We start from the raw sequence: 19,446 nt of genomic DNA, 5'->3' as shown, positions 1-19,446 counted from the left end.
TTCAGGGTGAGGACGGTTTCCCTGGTTTCAAGGGAGACATGGGTCTCAAAGGTGACAGGGTGAGTTGACAACTGAATGATACCGACTCAGCCATTATTGTCATGTGTATGGTACACTTTACACCATAGGCTACAGTAATGGTATAATATCATATCTGTCGTCTGTTGGATGTCTTCAGGGTGAGCTTGGTATGCTTGGGCCCCGTGGTGAGGAAGGACCTGAGGGTCCTAAGGGAAGAGCAGGACCCAACGGAGAGTCTGGCTCCATGGGGGGTGCTGGAGAGAAGGTAAAGTCTTCATTCTCACTCTCTCTTTGCCCTGTGAGGTCAATCTGTTAGCAGCATATGCCTTTTTGTCCTGTGAGGTCAATCTGTTAGCAGCATATCCCCCAAGCCTGTGGAAATACTTGAATTCCATTTTACAGTACAACTGTTTGAAACAGGAATAAGTTTCCCGCCTACTTCCAGTCAGATGCATATTTCTAAGCTTTCGGTCAGTCGACCTTCATATACGACTGTTTACCAATACATTGTGCTCATTCAAATATTAGTTTATGTTGACTTTTCTGTTGTCTTCAGGGAAAACTGGGTGTTCCAGGGTTACCCGGCTACCCAGGAAGACAAGGACCAAAGGTATGTACACAAACCCACTCTGTGATGCCTATGAGGATTTCTGGGAAAACTTTAATGAAAAGCATCCCACAAACCCCAGCTCATCTCAGTAAACACACCAAACGCCTACAAAGGGTTCCAAAAGGGGTCTTCGGCTGTCCCCATAGGAGAACTATATTTGGTTCAAGGCAGAGCCCCTTTTGGTTCCAGGTAGAACGATTTTGGGTTCCATGTAGAACCCTTTGTGTAAAGGACTCTACATGGAACTCAAAGGGGTTCTACCTGGAACCAAAAAAGGGTTTCTTCAAAGGGTTCTCCAATAGGAACAGCCGAAGTATCCTTTTAGGTTCTAGATAGCAGGAAGGAGATTCCTGATGTCAGACATGGTTGTTCCTTGAAGAACATTCAGGGATTTTTCATCAGGGTTGTCCCATTGGATGATCTGCCTTTCAACAGATACCAATGATCCAATATGGTGGTACTGTTGATAGTGACTGTCAGTTTCACTCAGAATTCTTCTTACACCCAGAAACCAACAAGGCATATGGTGTCCTCAGCGACCTAGATGGTGCACACTGAGAATTACAGTGATCTACAGTCAAACACAGAGAGGTAGATTTGGTAATTAGCATCATATCACGTCCCCTAACAGGAAATACATGCACTACTACTTATCTTTCCTCCCACATCCAGCAATATGCTGTTCAGCAAACCACTGGTAATACGGATTAAAAGATTACAAACATTATGCTGGAAGATTATGTGGCATTCCGTGAGATGGTGTCTAATACATACTCTGTAGGGCTAATTTACGCCCGAGAGCTATCAGAAGTTGGATTTTTTTTTTTTTAGAAAGTGAACTATTGAAGTGTTGCCATGGGTTTCTGAAAGCACAGCCTTTAGGTTTAGAAATATGCCAGTTTCATCGTGAGACATTTGTAATCTTTCAAACTCTTTGAGTGTTTGGCCCCATCTATTTCCATCACATGACTTTGTGAATTCAGGCTTAGAAAATAGCTGAAAGCTTTGCGATGGACGCTGGATCGATCTCATGTTTGAATGCATTTTGTGAACACCACGACTGAAGTACACGGGGAAGCTAGTTTTGAATCTCGCCTTCACAACAAAGAGCCATAATTAGAAAGCAGAATCTCTTCATAGAACCGTGTGTGTGTCTGTTTACATGTTTTACCCAAATCAGCGGTTTTCTTTTGATGTTGTTTGGCGTCTGTTCCATGTTCCATTTACTCATGTGAAAATGTTATCTCAAAGAATGTTCACAAAAGACATGGTGATTTTTGAAGTCTTCACTAAGAAAGGGAGAGAGTGTGTGTGTGTGCGTACGTTGTGTTTGTGTTTCATTTCCTCATCGTGTCAACTACGTTTTGAACCACATTCGTATCTTATTATTCTGATGGTGATGTCATGAGCCCGTCACCGTTCAGCCGAGGAGTATTCTGGTGTCTGGTGTCTGGTGGCTGTGTTGTCTGTTGTCTGTGTTGTCTGCTGTCGGTGTTGTCTGTGTTGTCTGTTGTCTGTGTTGTCTGTGTTGTCTGTTATCTGTTGTCTGTGTTGTCTGCTGTCGGTGTTGTCTGTGTTGTCTGTTGTCTGTGTTGTCTGTGTTGTCTGTGTTGTCTGCTGTCTGTGTTGTCTGTTGTCTGTTGTCTGTGTTGTCTGTTGTCTGTGTTGTCTGTGTTGTATGTGTTGTCTGTGTTGTCTGCTGTCTGTGTTGTCTGTGTTGTCTGTGGTGGCTGTGTTGTCTGTGTTGTCTGTGTTGTCTGTGTTGTCTGTTGTCTGTGTTGTCTGTGTTGTCTGTTGTCTGTGTTGTCTGGTGGCTGTGTTGTCTGTGTTGTCTGTTGTCTGTGTTGTCGGTGTTGTCTGCTGTCGGTGTTGTCTGTGTTGTCTGTTGTCTGTGTTGTCTGTGGCTGTGTTGTCTGTGTTGTCTGTTGTCTGTGTTGTCTGTGTTGTCTGTTGTCTGTGTTGTCTGTTGTCTGTGTTGTCTGCTGTCGGTGTCGTCTGTGTTGTCTGTTGTCTGTGTTGTCTGGTGTCTGTGTTGTCTGTTGTCTGTCCATTGGCACGGTGCCGGCTGGGTACAGACTCATCATATGACGGAGCTCTCTGTGTCTCCTATATACTAATAGAGGTTGACAGTCAACAACAACAACAAATGAAAGCAAAAACCCTCTCAAATAATTCCTCATTACATGGATATAATGATTCCTGACCCGCCATTTTTTCTCGTTGATCTGCAGGGTTCCAGCGGCTTCCCAGGCTTCCCAGGGTCCAACGGAGAGAAAGGAGCCAGGGTAAAATAATTATTCCCGTTCCTGTTTCTGTTTCTGTATGGCACTCACACACGCTGTATCATAACACAACCCAAAGGAAGTTGATTCCTGTTACAAAAGCATTTGATTGATGACTTTGTACAAAATACAACCTCCGAGAATCAATGTGAAAGAGATGAAAAAGATGATGACAAACTATTCTTTGTTTTCAATGCTTTGCTTTGCAATCTTCAACAGAAAGAAAGGCACACTCACCTCGAAGTGTTTTAGCACAGACCTGGAGAGTTGTTTTGAGAACAACTTACTGAGGAGGTTTAGGCTGGATTGATCTTGAGGTTTCTGTTTCAATTAAAATGTCTTACACTTGTCTGTTCTTCCAAAGGGCGTTGCGGGCAAAACCGGTCCAAGGGGACAAAGAGGTCCAACAGTATGTCCTCCTTCCTCATAGTCTTTTCACGTTCAGTATTTCTATGAAGTCTTTACCTGATCTCATGTCAGTGTGTATTCTGAGCTTTGTCCTCCCCTGTCTCACAGGGGCCACGAGGTGGTCGGGGTGCTAGAGGTTCAACAGGCAAGCCAGGACCTAAGGTAACTACACTCTTCATTTACAAAGACATGGTAATACCTACAGTGTATAACTGGTAATATCTATGTAAACGATGTGTCATTTATTACGGTGTCCACTATGGGAAACAGTAGAACATCTGATGCTGATTTCCTGTCTGTTGTGTTCCGCAGGGCACCGCGGGCAACGATGGCCCACCTGGCCCGCCTGGTGAGAGAGTAAGTCCCATAAGGCACTGCTTCCAAGGGGGGATGGGTTATGGTCCGGGGTATGGGGCTGAGCCATCAATAATGAACTATGAAAAGGCTTGGAATAAGAAGCAGTTAAGCAGTTAAACCTGTGATGTTCACAGGGTAGTTCTGACTGCCTGTCTGACTGCCTGTCTGACTGCTTGTCTGACTGCCTGTCTGACTGCCTGTCTGACTGCCTGTCTGTTGGAATAAAGGAGGAGGAAGGGCAGACCTGGACACGTGGTTTTCACCAATGGAAGCAAGGAAGCTACACTACACCACACCCTACTACACCACACCCTACTACACCACACCCTACTACACCACACCCTACTACACCACACCCTACTACACCACACCCTACTACACCACACCCTACTACACCAGACCCTACTACACCATACCCTACTACACCACACCCTACTACACCATACCCTACTACACCACACCCTACTACACCAGACCCTACTACACCATACCCTACTACACCACACCCTACTACACCAGACCATACTACACCACACCCTACTACACCACACCCTACTACACCACACCCTACTACACCACACCCTACTACACCACACCCTACTACACCACACCCTACTACACCACACCCTACTACACCACACCCTACTACACCAGACCATACTACACCACACCCTACTACACCACACCCTACTACACCACACCCTACTACACCAGACCATACTACACCACACCCTACTACACCACACCCTACTACACCACACCCTACTACACCACACCCTACCACACCCTACCACACCACACCCTACTACACTACACCCTACTACACCACACCCCACTACACCACACCCTACTACACCCTACTACACCACACCCTACTACACCACACCCTACTACACTACACCCTACTACACCACACCCTACTACACCACACCCTACTACACCATACCCTACTACAACACACCCTACTACACCACACCCTACTACACCACAGCCTACTACACCACACCCTACTACACCACACCCTACTACAGCACACCCTACTACACCACACCCTACTTCACCCTACTACACCACATCCTACTACACCACACCCTACTACACCACACCCTACTACACCACACCCTACTACACCACAGGCTACTATACCACAGGCTACTACACCACACCCTACTACACTACACCCTACTACACCACACCCCACCACACCCTACTAAACCACATCCTACTACACCCTACTACACCCTACTACACCACACCCTACTACACCACACCCTACTACACTACACCCTACTACACCACACCCTACTACACCACACCCTACTACACCACACCCTACTACACCACACCCTACTACACCACACCCTACTAAACCACATCCTACTACACCCTACTACACCCTGCTACACCACACCCTACTACACCCTACTACACCACATCCTACTACACCACACCCTACTACACCACACCCTACTACACCACACTATACCACAGGCTACTACACCACAGGCTACTACACCACACCCTACTACACCACACCCTACTACACCACACCCTACTACACCCTGCTACACCACACCCTACTACACCCTACTACACTGCACCCTACTACACCACACCCTACTACACCACACCCTACTACACCACACCCTACTACACTACACCCTACTACACCCTACTACACCACACCCTACTACACCCTACTACACCACACCCTACTACACCCTACTACACCACACCCTACTACACCACACCCCACCACACCCTACTAAACCACATCCTACTACACCACAGCCCACTACACCCTACTACACCACACCCCACCACACTCTACTACACCACATCCTACTACACCACACCCTACTACACCACACCCTACTACACCACACCCCACCACACCCTACTAAATCACATCCTACTACACCACAGCCCACTACACCCTACTACACCACACCCCACTACACCACACCCTACTACACCACAGGCTACTACACCACACCCTACTACACCACACCCTACTACACCACACCCTACTACACCACACCCTACTACACCCTACTAAACCACATCCTACTACACCACAGCCCACTACACCCTACTACACCACACCCTACTACACCACACCCCACCACACCCCACCACACCCTACTAAACCACATCCTACTACACCACAGCCCACTACACCCTACTACACTACACCACACCCTACTACACCACACCCTACTACACCACACCCTACTACACCACACCCTACTACACCACACCCTACTACACCACACCCCACTACACCACACCCTACTACACCACACCCCACCACACCCTACTACACCACACCCACTACACCACACCCTACTAAACCACACCCTACTACACCACACCCTACTACACCACACCCTACTACACCACACCCTACTACACCACACCCCACTACACCACACCCTACTACACCACACCCTACTACACCACACCCCACTACACCACGCCCTACTACACCACACCCTACTACACCACAGCCCATTACACCACACCCTACTACACCACACCCTACTACACCACAGCCCACTACACCCTACTACACCACACCCTACTACACCACAGCCTACTACACCACACCCTACTACACCACACCCTACTACACCACACCCTACTACAATTCACCCTACTACACCACACCCCACTACACCCTACTACACCCTACTACACCACACCCTACTACACCACACCCTACTACACTACACCCTACTACACTACACCCTACTACACCACACCCTACTACACCACACCCTACTACACCACAACCAACAGCACCCACCCAACCATGTCCAGCCACATCAGATCAGGCAGCAGCATAACCTCTGAGGCGAGCAAAACGTCTTATTGTCTGCCACACTACTATTAGGAGCATCTCATTGCTAAGACTCAGACTGCCCCCCCCCCCCCCCACACACACACAATACCGCCGCACCCCCCACTTCCATTCTCTGATTGTCTCTCTGGTTATTCCAGGGACCTCAAGGACCACAGGGCCCCGTCGGGTTCTCAGGACCAAAGGGCCCCCCTGTAAGTATCCTCTCAGCCCAGTGTCATGGTCACATTTCCAGGTTCAAGGAAAGCAATGCAGTTGTATAGGGTGGGCTACGTATCTGGGCCGTTTCACTGATTTGGGTGTTGTAATCATTACTGTCACTGAAGCAGAACCCTGTTTCTCATCATCCTCTAGCCAGAAGACAAGTGTTCATTTCCTCCTATTGATTTGTGCTTGATTCATAGTTTCGCCTTAACCCCGGCCGATAGTCAACCCAGTTTCCGCTTTGCTCCAAAACAGAACAAGGCATTACTGTGGAGGACGGACAGGTTTTAGTTTAAAAATACTTATATTTTCATATATTTTCCATGTATTTGTAATAGAACAAGAAAACTGATTACATTTGGTCAACACACCCACGAATACTACGAGAAACCTCCGTTAGATGTGGAGAAGGTGTTCCCCCTCGTTCACGTATCAGACGTTGATAGTGTCTCTGTTCTCTGTGTGGTTCACAGGGACCACCTGGGAAAGACGGGTTGCCCGGACACCCTGGGCAGCGAGGAGAGACGGTGAGTGTTCCAGTCCACGCCCCCTCGTTAGAGCCGTCACACACCTGGGCTCACCTGGCCAGTGGACTCGGACAGACACTTCCTGCCAGGTGTGGAACGTAAGACTGCCTCTGCTCTCTCGGCTGGCGGGAAAACCCTTTCCTGACGAGTCAACTTTTTCACACCTGGATGGATTTGTCACCTCAAGTCTGCATGGTTTTATAGCAGCAGGAGCTCAGGTGTTGGATAGCTCACTGTTAGTCTGCAGACACACAGACCTTCTCCTCTGGTTAAACACCTCAGATTTGGATGGGAATCTCTATAGCCAATCAAATGTTGAATTCAATCAAATCAAATTAAATGTTATTGGTCACATACACATATTGCGGGTGTAGAGAAATGCTCTGTGATCCTAGCTCCAACAGTGCAGTAATATCTAACAATTCACAACAATACACACACATCTAAAAGTAAAAGAATGGAATTAAGAAATATATAAATATTAAGACGAGCAATGTTGGATTCGCATTGACTAAAATACAGTAGAACAAAGCAAATACAGTAGAGTTCCTACGGAAAGTATTCAGACCCATTGACCTTTTTTTACATTTTGTTAGGTTACAGCCTTATTCTAAAATGTATTCAATCATTTTTTTCCCACTACACACAATATCCCAAAGCAAAAACAGGTTTTTAGACATGTTTTCTGATTTATTCTGTGTTGTTGAATTTTCTGTTTGCTCAGGCGAAGTTGGCTATTTGGCTAACAAGGCGGAACAGGGTCAAAGGTCGGGGGATAACAGATCCTTTACTATTGTTTAATAGGATGGTCTCTGCGCGCCTTAGGGTTGAGTTTGACTTCTATAGAATGATAAAAAGTGTGGAGATGTTTCAGGAGATGTGTTGGGGGGGCTGTCTGTATAGCTGGGGAAGATGTTTCAGGAGATGTGTTGGGGGGGCTGTCTCTATAGCTGGGGAAGATGTTTCAGGAGATGTGTTGGGGGGGCTGTCTGTATAGCTGGGGAAGATGTTTCAGGAGATGTGTTGGGGGGGCTGTCTGTATAGCTGGGGAAGATGTTTCAGGAGATGTGTTGGGGGGGCTGTCTGTATAGCTGGGGAAGATGTTTCAGGAGTTGTGTTGGGGGGGCTGTCTGTATAGCTGGGGAAGATGTTTCAGGAGATGTGTTGGGGGGGCTGTCTGTATAGCTGGGGAAGATGTTTCAGGAGATGTGTTGGGGGGGCTGTCTGTATAGCTGGGGAAGATGTTTCAGGAGATGTGTTGGGGGGGCTGTCTGTATAGCTGGGGAAGATGTTTCAGGAGATGTGTTGGGGGGGCTGTCTGTATAGCTGGGGAAGATGTTTCAGGAGATATGGTGTGTTGGGGGGGCTGTCTGTATAGCTGGGGAAGATGTTTCAGGAGATGTGTTGGGGGGGCTGTCTGTCCAGCTGGGGAAGATGTTTCAGGAGATATGGTGTGTTGGGGGGGCTGTCTGTATAGCTGGGGAAGATGTTTCAGGAGATATGGTGTGTTAGGGGGCTGTCTGTATAGCTGGGGAAGATGTTTCAGGAGATATGGTGTGTTGGGGGGGGATGTCTGTATAGTTGGGGAAGATGTTTCAGGAGATATGGTGTGTTGGGGGGGCTGTCTGTATAGCTGGGGAAGATGTTTCAGGAGATATGGTGTGTTGGGGGGGCTGTCTGTATAGCTGGGGAAGATGTTTCAGGAGATATGGTGTGTTGGGGGGGGGGGCTGTCTGTATAGCTGGGGAAGATGTTTCAGGAGATGTGTTGGGGGGGCTGTCTGTATAGCTGGGGAAGATGTTTCAGGAGATATGGTGTGTTGGGGGGGCTGTCTGTATAGCTGGGGATGATGTTTCAGGAGATATGGTGTGTTGGCGGGGCTGTCTGTACAGCTGGGGAAGATGTTTCAGGAGATATGGTGTGTTGGGGGGGCTGTCTGTATAGCTGGGGAAGATGTTTCAGGAGATATGGTGTGTGGGGGGGCTGTCTGTATAGCTGGGGAAGATGTTTCAGGAGATATGGTGTTTTGGGGGGGCTGTCTGTATAGCTGGGAAAGATGTTTCAGGAGATATGGTGTTTTGGGGGGGCTGTCTGTATAGCTGGGGAAGATGTTTTGGATATACGGTTGTAGAAGTGGTGAGGTTTGGGTTATTGTGATGTGTGGTTTTGTGTCGTGGGGTAGAGGGCAAGGTTAGTATGCAGTACAGGGGATATTTGCTTTTTAGGGGTGGGGGGTTGTGAGGTTTTAATGAAATGAGGATGTATCCTTAAAGAAAGACAAAAACTCAAAATGTTCTGTCTCTCTCTCTGTCTCTCTCTCTGTCTCTCTCTCTCTGTCTCTCTCTCTCTCTGTCTCTCTCTCTCTCTCTCTCTCTGTCTCTCTCTCTCTCTCTCTCTCTCTCTCTCTCTCTCTCTCTGTCTCTCTCTCTGTCTCTCTCTCTCTGTCTCTCTCTCTCTCTGTCTCGCTCTCTGTCTCTCTCTGGTTCTCTCTGTCTCGCCCCCTCTCGCTCTCTCTCTCTCGCTCTCTCTCTCTCTGTCTCTCTCTCTCTCTCTCTGTCTCTCTCTCTCTGTCTCGCTCTGTCTCGCTCTGTCTCTCTCTGGTTCTATCTCTCAATTCAATAAAATTTGCTTTATTGGCATGACGTAACAATGTACATATTGCTAAAGTTTATTTTGGATATTTACAATATAAAAATAAAAATGAGAATCAAAATTGTCACTGGGACAACAGTAACAACAATAACCAAGTGTCAGAATAACCTTACATTCAACAATAACAATAAGCATACAGTAGAGTACATGTGCAGGTTGATTGGTCTGTCAGACACTGTCCCTCAACTTATGGCAGGCAGCAATGTAGTGCGCTGCCAACCCACAGCTCTCTGCGTCCTCCCCCAACAGGACGGGTAGCCTATCCTCATCAGAGAGGTCTTTTGAAACCTTATTGAAATTTGGGGAAATGACACTCTCTAATTGTTTTATATTTTTTACATTTTGTCATGAAATGCAGCTCTGTCTCAGGTTCTGCTGTTGTGCAGTGGTTGCACAGCCTTTCCTCTACAGGGAGCCAGGTTTTCCTGTGTCTACCATTCTCAATGGCAAGGCTGTGCTCACTGAGCCTGTACTTTGTCAAGGTTTTTCTATGGTTTTAATCAGTAACCATGGTCAAATATTTAGCCACAGTGTACTGTCGATTTAGGGCCAGATAGCACTGCATTTTGCTTTGTGTTTGTGGTTGTGTTTCCCAATAAGCAATATCGTTTTGTTTTGACTGTGTTGTAATTTGGTTTATCCTGATTGTTTGGATGTTCTGGTCCTGAGGCTTCAGTGTGTTAGTAGAACAGGTTTGTGAACTCAGCCCCAGGACCAGCTGGATCCCTCTCTGTCCCTCTTTGTCTCCCTCTCTGTCTTTCTCTGGTTCTCTCTGTCTCGCTCTCTCTGTTTCTCTGTCTCTTTCTGTCTCTCTCTGGTTCTCTCTGGTTCTCTCTGTCTCGCTCTCTCTGTATCTCTGTCTCTTTCTGTCTCTCTCTGGTTCTCTCTGGTTCTCTCTGTCTCTCTCTCTGGTTCTCTTTGTCTCTCTCTGTCTCTCTCTCTGTCTCTCTCTGTCTCTCTCTGTCTCTCTCCCTGTCTGTCTCTCTCTCTGTCTCTCTCCCTGTCTGTCTCCCTGTCTGTCTCTCTATCTGTCTCTCTATGTCTCTCTCTCTGGTTCTCTCTCTGGTTCTCTCTCTGTCAATTCAATTAAATTCAATTCAAGGGGCTTTATTGGCATGGGAAACATGTGTTAACATGCCAAAGCAAGTGAGGTAGATAATATACAAAAGTTAAATGAACAATAAAAATTAACAGTAAACATTACACATACAGAAGTTTCAAAACAATAAAGACATCACAAATGTCATATTGTATATATACAGTGTTGTAACAATGTACAAATGGTTAAAGTACACAAGGGAAAATAAATAAGCATAAATATGGGTTGTATTTACAATGGTGTTTGTTCTTCACTGGTTGCCCTTTTCTTGTGGCAACAGGTCACAAATCTTGCTGCTGTGATGCACACTGTGGAATTACACCCAGTAGATATGGGAGTTTATCAAAATTGGATTTGTTTTCGAATTCTTTGTGGGTCTGTGTGATCTGAGGGAAATATGTGTCTCTAATATGGTCATACATTGGGCAGGAGGTTAGGAAGTGCAGCTCAGTTTCCACCTCATTTTGTGGGCAGTGTGCACATAGCCTGTCTTCTCTTGAGAGCCATGTCTGCCTACGGCGGCCTTTCTCAATAGCGAGGCTATGCTCACTGAGTCTGTACATAGTCAAAGCTTTCCTTAAGTTTGGGTCAGTCACAGTGGTCAGGTATTCTGCCACGGTGTACTCTCTGTCTCTCTCTCTGTCTCTCTCTGTCTCTCTCTGGTTCTCTATAAAAACTTTTGATAGAAACAGCTTCTACTTTATTGAATGTTCAATTACTGAATTGGAATTTAAGTTTGCTTCCTGAATTGACTGCCTTTAATTTGAATTGACTCCAACCCTGCTTCCCAGGTCATTGTGGAAAACAGTAAATAGCACCAGACAGCCAGCTTCTCTCAACTGTTCCAGAACTTAAATGAACTAAGTTACAGTCGAATAGACTGATTCTGTATTTTAACAAGCATAACGTCATAACAGCATGGAACACCGTGGAGGATTACCTTTAACACGATCCACAGTGTCTCTCTGCATGTCCCACTGTTCTCCTTTAGAGTTTATGCAGCATAGCTTTGCATTCATCTCTCTCAATTGTATCCACCTCACAGGGCAGTAAAAGTTGCTTACAGCTCCTTGGATGGGGGGGGGGGGGCTCCCAGTCATAAACTGTTTCTCTCAATGTGTTGTTCTACCACCCAAGTGATATATTAGCTGAGGTGTTGGTTTTATTACCTGGTAACAGGCTGGGGGAGCGAGTAAAAGCAGAATTGATCACAGTAATAAAATGTTCTTGTCTCACAGGCTCTAGACAGTGGGTATGGACCCATCTTCCCAGTCAGGTTCTAGACAGTGGGTATGGACCCATCCTCCCAGTCAGGCTCTAGACAGTGGGTATGGACCCATCCTCCCAGTCAGGCTCTAGACAGTGGGTATGGACCCATCCACCCAGTCAGACTCTAGACAGTGGGTATGGACCCATCCACCCAGTCAGGTTCTAGACAGTGGGTGTGGACCCATCCACCCAGTCAGACTCTAGACAGTGGGTATGGACCCATCCTCCCAGTCAGACTCTAGACAGTGGGTATGGACCCATCCACCCAGTCAGGTTCTAGACAGTGGGTATGGACCCATCCTCCCAGTCAGGCTCTAGACAGTGGGTATGGACCCATCCTCCCAGTCAGGTTCTAGACAGTGGGTATGGACCCATCCTCCCAGTCAGACTCTAGACAGTGGGTATGGACCCATCCACCCAGTCAGGTTCTAGACAGTGGGCATGGACCCATCCACCCAGTCAGGTTCTAGACAGTGGGTATGGACCCATCCACCCAGTCAGGTTCTAGACAGTGGGCATGGACCCATCCTCCCAGTCAGACTCTAGACAGTGGGTATGGACCCATCCACCCAGTCAGGTTCTAGACAGTGGGCATGGACCCATCCTCACAGTCAGACTCTAGACAGTGGGTATGGACCCATCCTCCCAGTCAGGTTCTAGACATTGGGTATGGACCCATCCTCCCAGTCAGGTTCTAGACAGTGGGTATGGACCCATCCACCCAGTCAGGTTCTAGACAGTGGGCATGGACCCATCCACCCAGTCAGGTTCTAGACAGTGGGTATGGACCCATCCACCCAGTCAGGTTCTAGACAGTGGGCATGGACCCATCCTCCCAGTCAGGCTCTAGACAGTGGGTATGGACCCATCCTCCCAGTCAGACTCTAGACAGTGGGTATGGACCCATCCTCCCAGTCAGACTCTAGACAGTGGGTATGGACCCATCCTCCCAGTCAGACTCTAGACAGTGGGTATGGACCCATCCTCCCAGTCAGGTTCTAGACAGTGGGTATGGACCCATCCACCCAGTCAGGTTCTAGACAGTGGGCATGGACCCATCCTCACAGTCAGACTCTAGACAGTGGGTATGGAACCATCCTCCCAGTCAGGTTCTAGACAGTGGGTATGGACCCATCCTCCCAGTCAGACTCTAGACAGTGGGTATGGACCCATCCTCCCAGTCAGACTCTAGGCAGTGGGCATGGACCCATCCTCCCAGTCAGACTCTAGACAGTGTGTATGGACCCATCCTCCCAGTCAGGTTCTAGACAGTGGGTATGGACCCATCCACCCAGTCAGGTTCTAGACAGTGGGTATGGACCCATCCTCCCAGTCAGGCTCTAGACAGTGGGCATGGACCCATCCTCCCAGTCAGACTCTAGACAGTGGGTATGGACCCATCCTCACAGTCAGACTCTAGACAGTGGGTATGGAACCATCCTCCCAGTCAGGTTCTAGACAGTGGGTATGGACCCATCCTCCCAGTCAGACTCTAGACAGTGGGCATGGACCCATCCTCCCAGTCAGGTTCTAGACAGTGGGTATGGATCCATCCTCCCAGTCAGGTTCTAGACAGTGGGTATGGACCCATCCTCCCAGTCAGACTCTAGACAGTGGGTATGGACCCATCCTCCCAGTCAGGTTCTAGACATTGGGTATGGACCCATCCTCCCAGTCAGGTTCTAGACAGTGGGTATGGACCCATCCTCCCAGTCAGGTTCTAGACAGTGGGCATGGACCCATCCTCCCAGTCAGGTTCTAGACATTGGGTATGGACCCATCCTCCCAGTCAGGTTCTAGACAGTGGGTATGGACCCATCCACCCAGTCAGGTTCTAGACAGTGGGCATGGACCCATCCTCCCAGTCAGGTTCTAGACAGTGGGTATGGACCCATCCTCCCAGTCAGACTCTAGACAGTGGGTATGGACCCATCCTCCCAGTCAGACTCTAGGCAGTGGGCATCCTCCCAGTCAGACTCTAGACAGTGGGTATGGACCCATCCTCCCAGTCAGGTTCTAGACAGTGGGTATGGACCCATCCACCCAGTCAGGTTCTAGACAGTGGGTATGGACCCATCCTCCCAGTCAGGCTCTAGACAGTGGGCATGGACCCATCCTCCCAGTCAGACTCTAGACAGTGGGTATGGACCCATCCTCACAGTCAGACTCTAGACAGTGGGTATGGAACCATCCTCCCAGTCAGGTTCTAGACAGTGGGTATGGACCCATCCTCCCAGTCAGACTCTAGACAGTGGGCATGGACCCATCCTCCCAGTCAGGTTCTAGACAGTGGGTATGGATCCATCCTCCCAGTCAGGTTCTAGACAGTGGGTATGGACCCATCCTCCCAGTCAGACTCTAGACAGTGGGTATGGACCCATCCTCCCAGTCAGGTTCTAGACATTGGGTATGGACCCATCCTCCCAGTCAGGTTCTAGACAGTGGGTATGGACCCATCCTCCCAGTCAGGTTCTAGACAGTGGGCATGGACCCATCCTCCCAGTCAGGTTCTAGACATTGGGTATGGACCCATCCTCCCAGTCAGGTTCTAGACAGTGGGTATGGACCCATCCACCCAGTCAGGTTCTAGACAGTGGGTATGGACCCATCCTCCCAGTCAGGTTCTAGACAGTGGGTATGGACCCATCCACCCAGTCAGGTTCTAGACAGTGGGTATGGACCCATCCACCCAGTCAGGTTCTAGACAGTGGGTATGGACCCATCCTCCCAGTCAGGTTCTAGACAGTGGGTATGGACCCATCCTCCCAGTCAGGTTCTAGACAGTGGGTATGGACCCATCCACCCAGTCAGGTTCTAGACATTGGGTATGGACCCATCCTCCCAGTCAGGTTCTAGACAGTGGGTATGGACCCATCCTCCCAGTCAGGTTCTAGACAGTGGGTATGGACCCATCCTCCCAGTCAGGTTCTAGACAGTGGGTATGGATCCATCCTCCCAGTCAGGTTCTAGACAGTGGGTATGGACCCATCCTACCAGTCAGGTTCTAGACAGTGGGTATGGACCCATCCACCCAGTCAGGTTCTAGACAGTGGGCATGGACCCATCCTCCCAGTCAGACTCTAGACAGTGGGTATGGACCCATCCTCCCAGTCAGGTTCTAGACAGTGGGTATGGACCCATCCACCCAGTCAGACTCTAGACAGTGGGTATGGACCCATCCTCCCAGTCAGGTTCTAGACAGTGGGTAAGGACCCATCCTCCCAGTCAGGTTCTAGACAGTGGGTATGGACCCATCCTCCCAGTCAGGTTCTAGACAGTGGGTATGGACCCATCCAACCAGTCAGGTTCTAGACAGTGGGTATGGACCCATCCTCCCAGTCAGACTCTAGACAGTGGGTATGGACCCATCCACCCAGTCAGACTTTAGACAGTGGGTATGGACCCATCCTCCCAGTCAGGTTCTAGACAGTGGGTATGGACCCATCCACCCAGTCAGACTCTAGACAGTGGGTGTGGACCCATCCACCCAGTCAGACTCTAGACAGTGGGCATGGACCCATCCACCCAGTCAGGTTCTAGACAGTGGGTATGCACCCAACCTCCCAGTCAGGTTCTAGACAGTGGGTATGGACCCATCCACCCAGTCAGGTTCTAGACAGTGGGTATGGACCCATCCACCCAGTCAGGTTCTAGACAGTGGGTATGGACCCATCAACCCAGTCAGACTCTAGACAGTGGGTATGCACCCAACCTCCCAGTCAGGTTCTAGACAGTGGGTATGGACCCATCCTCCCAGTCAGGTTCTAGACAGTGGGTATGGACCCATCCTCCCAGTCAGGTTCTAGACAGTGGGTATGGCCCCATCCTCCCAGTCAGGTTCTAGACAGTGGGTATGGCCCCATCCTCCCAGTCAGACTCTAGACAGTGGGTATGGCCCCATCCTCCCAGTCAGACTCTAGACAGTGGGTATGGCCCCATCCTCCCAGTCAGACTCTAGACAGTGGGTATGGACCCATCCTCCCAGTCAGGTTCTAGACAGTGGGTATGGCCCCATCCTCCCAGTCAGGTTTTAGACAGTGGGTATGGACCCATCCTCCCAGTCAGGTTCTAGACAGTGGACATGGACCCATCCACCCAGTCAGGTTCTAGACAGTGGGTATGGACCCATCCTCCCAGTCAGGTTCTAGACAGTGGGTATGGATCCATCCACCCAGTCAGACTCTAGACAGTGGGTATGGATCCATCCACCCAGTCAGGCTCTAGACAGTGGGTATGGACCCATCCTCCCAGTCAGGTTCTAGACAGTGGGTATGGACCCATCCTCCCAGTCAGGTTCTAGACAGTGGGTATGGACCCATCCTCCCAGTCAGGTTCTAGACAGTGGGCATGGACCCATCCTCCCAGTCAGACTCTAGACAGTGGGTATGGAACCATCCTCCCAGTCAGGTTCTAGACAGTGGGTATGGACCCATCCTCCCAGTCAGACTCTAGACAGTGGGCATGGACCCATCCTCCCAGTCAGACTCTAGACAGTGGGTATGGACCCATCCTCCCAGTCAGACTCTAGACAGTGGGTATGGACCCATCCTCCCAGTCAGACTCTAGACAGTGGGCATGGACCCATCCTCCCAGTCAGACTCTAGACAGTGGGCATGGACCCATCCTCCCAGTCAGACTCTAGACAGTGGGTATGGACCCATCCTCACAGTCAGACTCTAGACAGTGGGTATGGAACCATCCTCCCAGTCAGGTTCTAGACAGTGGGTATGGACCCATCCTCCCAGTCAGGTTCTAGACAGTGGGTATGGACCCATCCTCCCAGTCAGACTCTAGACAGTGGGTATGGACCCATCCTCCCAGTCAGGTTCTAGACAGTGGGTATGGATCCATCCTCCCAGTCAGGTTCTAGACAGTGGGTATGGACCCATCCTCCCAGTCAGACTCTAGACAGTGGGTATGGACCCATCCTCCCAGTCAGGTTCTAGACATTGGGTATGGACCCATCCTCCCAGTCAGGTCCTAGACAGTGGGTATGGACCCATCCTCCCAGTCAGGTTCTAGACAGTGGGCATGGACCCATCCTCCCAGTCAGGTTCTATACATTGGGTATGGACCCATCCTCCCAGTCAGGTTCTAGACAGTGGGTATGGACCCATCCACCCAGTCAGGTTCTAGACAGTGGGTATGGACCCATCCTCCCAGTCAGGTTCTAGACAGTGGGCATGGACCCATCCTCCCAGTCAGGTTCTAGACAGTGGGTATGGACCCATCCTCCCAGTCAGGTTCTAGACAGTGGGCATGGACCCATCCTCCCAGTCAGGTTCTAGACAGTGGGTATGGACCCATCCACCCAGTCAGGTTCTAGACATTGGGTATGGACCCATCCTCCCAGTCAGGTTCTAGACAGTGGGTATGGACCCATCCTCCCAGTCAGACTCTAGACAGTGGGTATGGACCCATCCTCCCAGTCAGGTTCTAGACAGTGGGTATGGACCCATCCACCCAGTCAGACTCTAGACAGTGGGTATGGACCCATCCTCCCAGTCAGGTTCTAGACAGTGGGTATGGACCCATCCAACCAGTCAGGTTCTAGACAGTGGGTATGGACCCATCCTCCCAGTCAGGTTCTAGACAGTGGGTATGGACCCATCCTCCCAGTCAGGTTCTAGACAGTGGGTATGGACCCATCCAACCAGTCAGGTTCTAGACAGTGGGTATGGACCCATCCTCCCAGTCAGGTTCTAGACAGTGGGTATGGACCCATCCTCCCAGTCAGACTCTAGACAGTGGGTATGGACCCATCCTCCCAGTCAGACTCTAGACAGTGGGCATGGACCCATCCTCCCAGTCAGACTCTAGACAGTGGGCATGGACCCATCCACCCAGTCAGACTCTAGACAGTGGATATGGACCCATCCACCCAGTCAGACTCTAGACAGTGGGCATGGACCCATCCACCCAGTCAGGTTCTAGACAGTGGGTATGGACCCATCCACCCAGTCAGACTCTAGACAGTGGGTATGGACCCATCCACCCAGTCAGACTCTAGACAGTGGGTATGGACCCATCCTCCCAGTCAGACTCTAGACAGTGGGTATGGACCCATCCTCCCAGTCAGACTCTAGACAGTGGGCATGGACCCATCCTCCCAGTCAGGTTCTAGACATTGGGTATGGACCCATCCTCCCAGTCAGGTTCTAGACAGTGGGTATGGACCCATCCACCCAGTCAGGTTCTAGACAGTGGGTATGGACCCATCCTCCCAGTCAGGTTCTAGACAGTGGGTATGGACCCATCCACCCAGTCAGACTCTAGGCAGTGGGTATGGACCCATCCTCCCAGTCAGGTTCTAGACAGTGGGTATGGACCCATCCTCCCAGTCAGGTTCTAGACATTGGGTATGGACCCATCCTCCCAGTCAGGTTCTAGACAGTGGGTATGGACCCATCCTCCCAGTCAGGTTCTAGACAGTGGGCATGGACCCATCCTCCCAGTCAGGTTCTAGACAGTGGGTATGGACCCATCCACCCAGTCAGGTTCTAGACATTGGGTATGGACCCATCCTCCCAGTCAGGTTCTAGACAGTGGGTATGGACCCATCCTCCCAGTCAGGTTCTAGACAGTGGGTATGGACCCATCCTCCCAGTCAGGTTCTAGACAGTGGGTATGGATCCATCCTCCCAGTCAGGTTCTAGACAGTGGGTATGGACCCATCCTCCCAGTCAGGTTCTAGACAGTGGGTATGGACCCATCCTCCCAGTCAGGTTCTAGACAGTGGGTATGGACCCATCCACCCAGTCAGGTTCTAGACATTGGGTATGGACCCATCCTCCCAGTCAGGTTCTAGACAGTGGGTATGGACCCATCCTCCCAGTCAGGTTCTAGACAGTGGGTATGGACCCATCCTCCCAGTCAGGTTCTAGACAGTGGGTATGGACCCATCCTCCCAGTCAGGTTCTAGACATTGGGTATGGACCCATCCTCCCAGTCAGGTTCTAGACAGTGGGTATGGACCCATCCTCCCAGTCAGGTTCTAGACAGTGGGTATGGACCCATCCTCCCAGTCAGGTTCTAGACAGTGGGTATGGACCCATCCACCCAGTCAGGTTCTAGACATTGGGTATGGACCCATCCTCCCAGTCAGGTTCTAGACAGTGGGTATGGACCCATCCTCCCAGTCAGGTTCTAGACAG

At 49.9% G+C, this 19,446-nt stretch overlaps 1 protein-coding gene across 1 annotated transcript in view; it reads left to right on the top strand.

The window, feature by feature from the left end:
- LOC129858884 (collagen alpha-1(XI) chain-like) overlaps window positions 1-19,446 on the top strand; it is a 269,909-nt gene that overhangs the window by 142,733 nt on the left and 107,730 nt on the right. Inside the window, 9 exon segments of the mRNA XM_055928121.1 lie at window positions 6-59; window positions 179-286; window positions 578-631; window positions 2,863-2,916; window positions 3,278-3,322; window positions 3,430-3,483; window positions 3,634-3,678; window positions 6,682-6,735; window positions 7,219-7,272. Coding sequence (XP_055784096.1) covers window positions 6-59; window positions 179-286; window positions 578-631; window positions 2,863-2,916; window positions 3,278-3,322; window positions 3,430-3,483; window positions 3,634-3,678; window positions 6,682-6,735; window positions 7,219-7,272 — 522 coding nt within the window.

This window comes from Salvelinus fontinalis, chromosome 7, assembly GCF_029448725.1.
Source record: "Salvelinus fontinalis isolate EN_2023a chromosome 7, ASM2944872v1, whole genome shotgun sequence".
In the NCBI taxonomy this organism is placed as follows: Eukaryota; Metazoa; Chordata; class Actinopteri; order Salmoniformes; family Salmonidae; genus Salvelinus; species Salvelinus fontinalis.
This window is presented reverse-complemented; position numbering and strand designations above follow the sequence as displayed.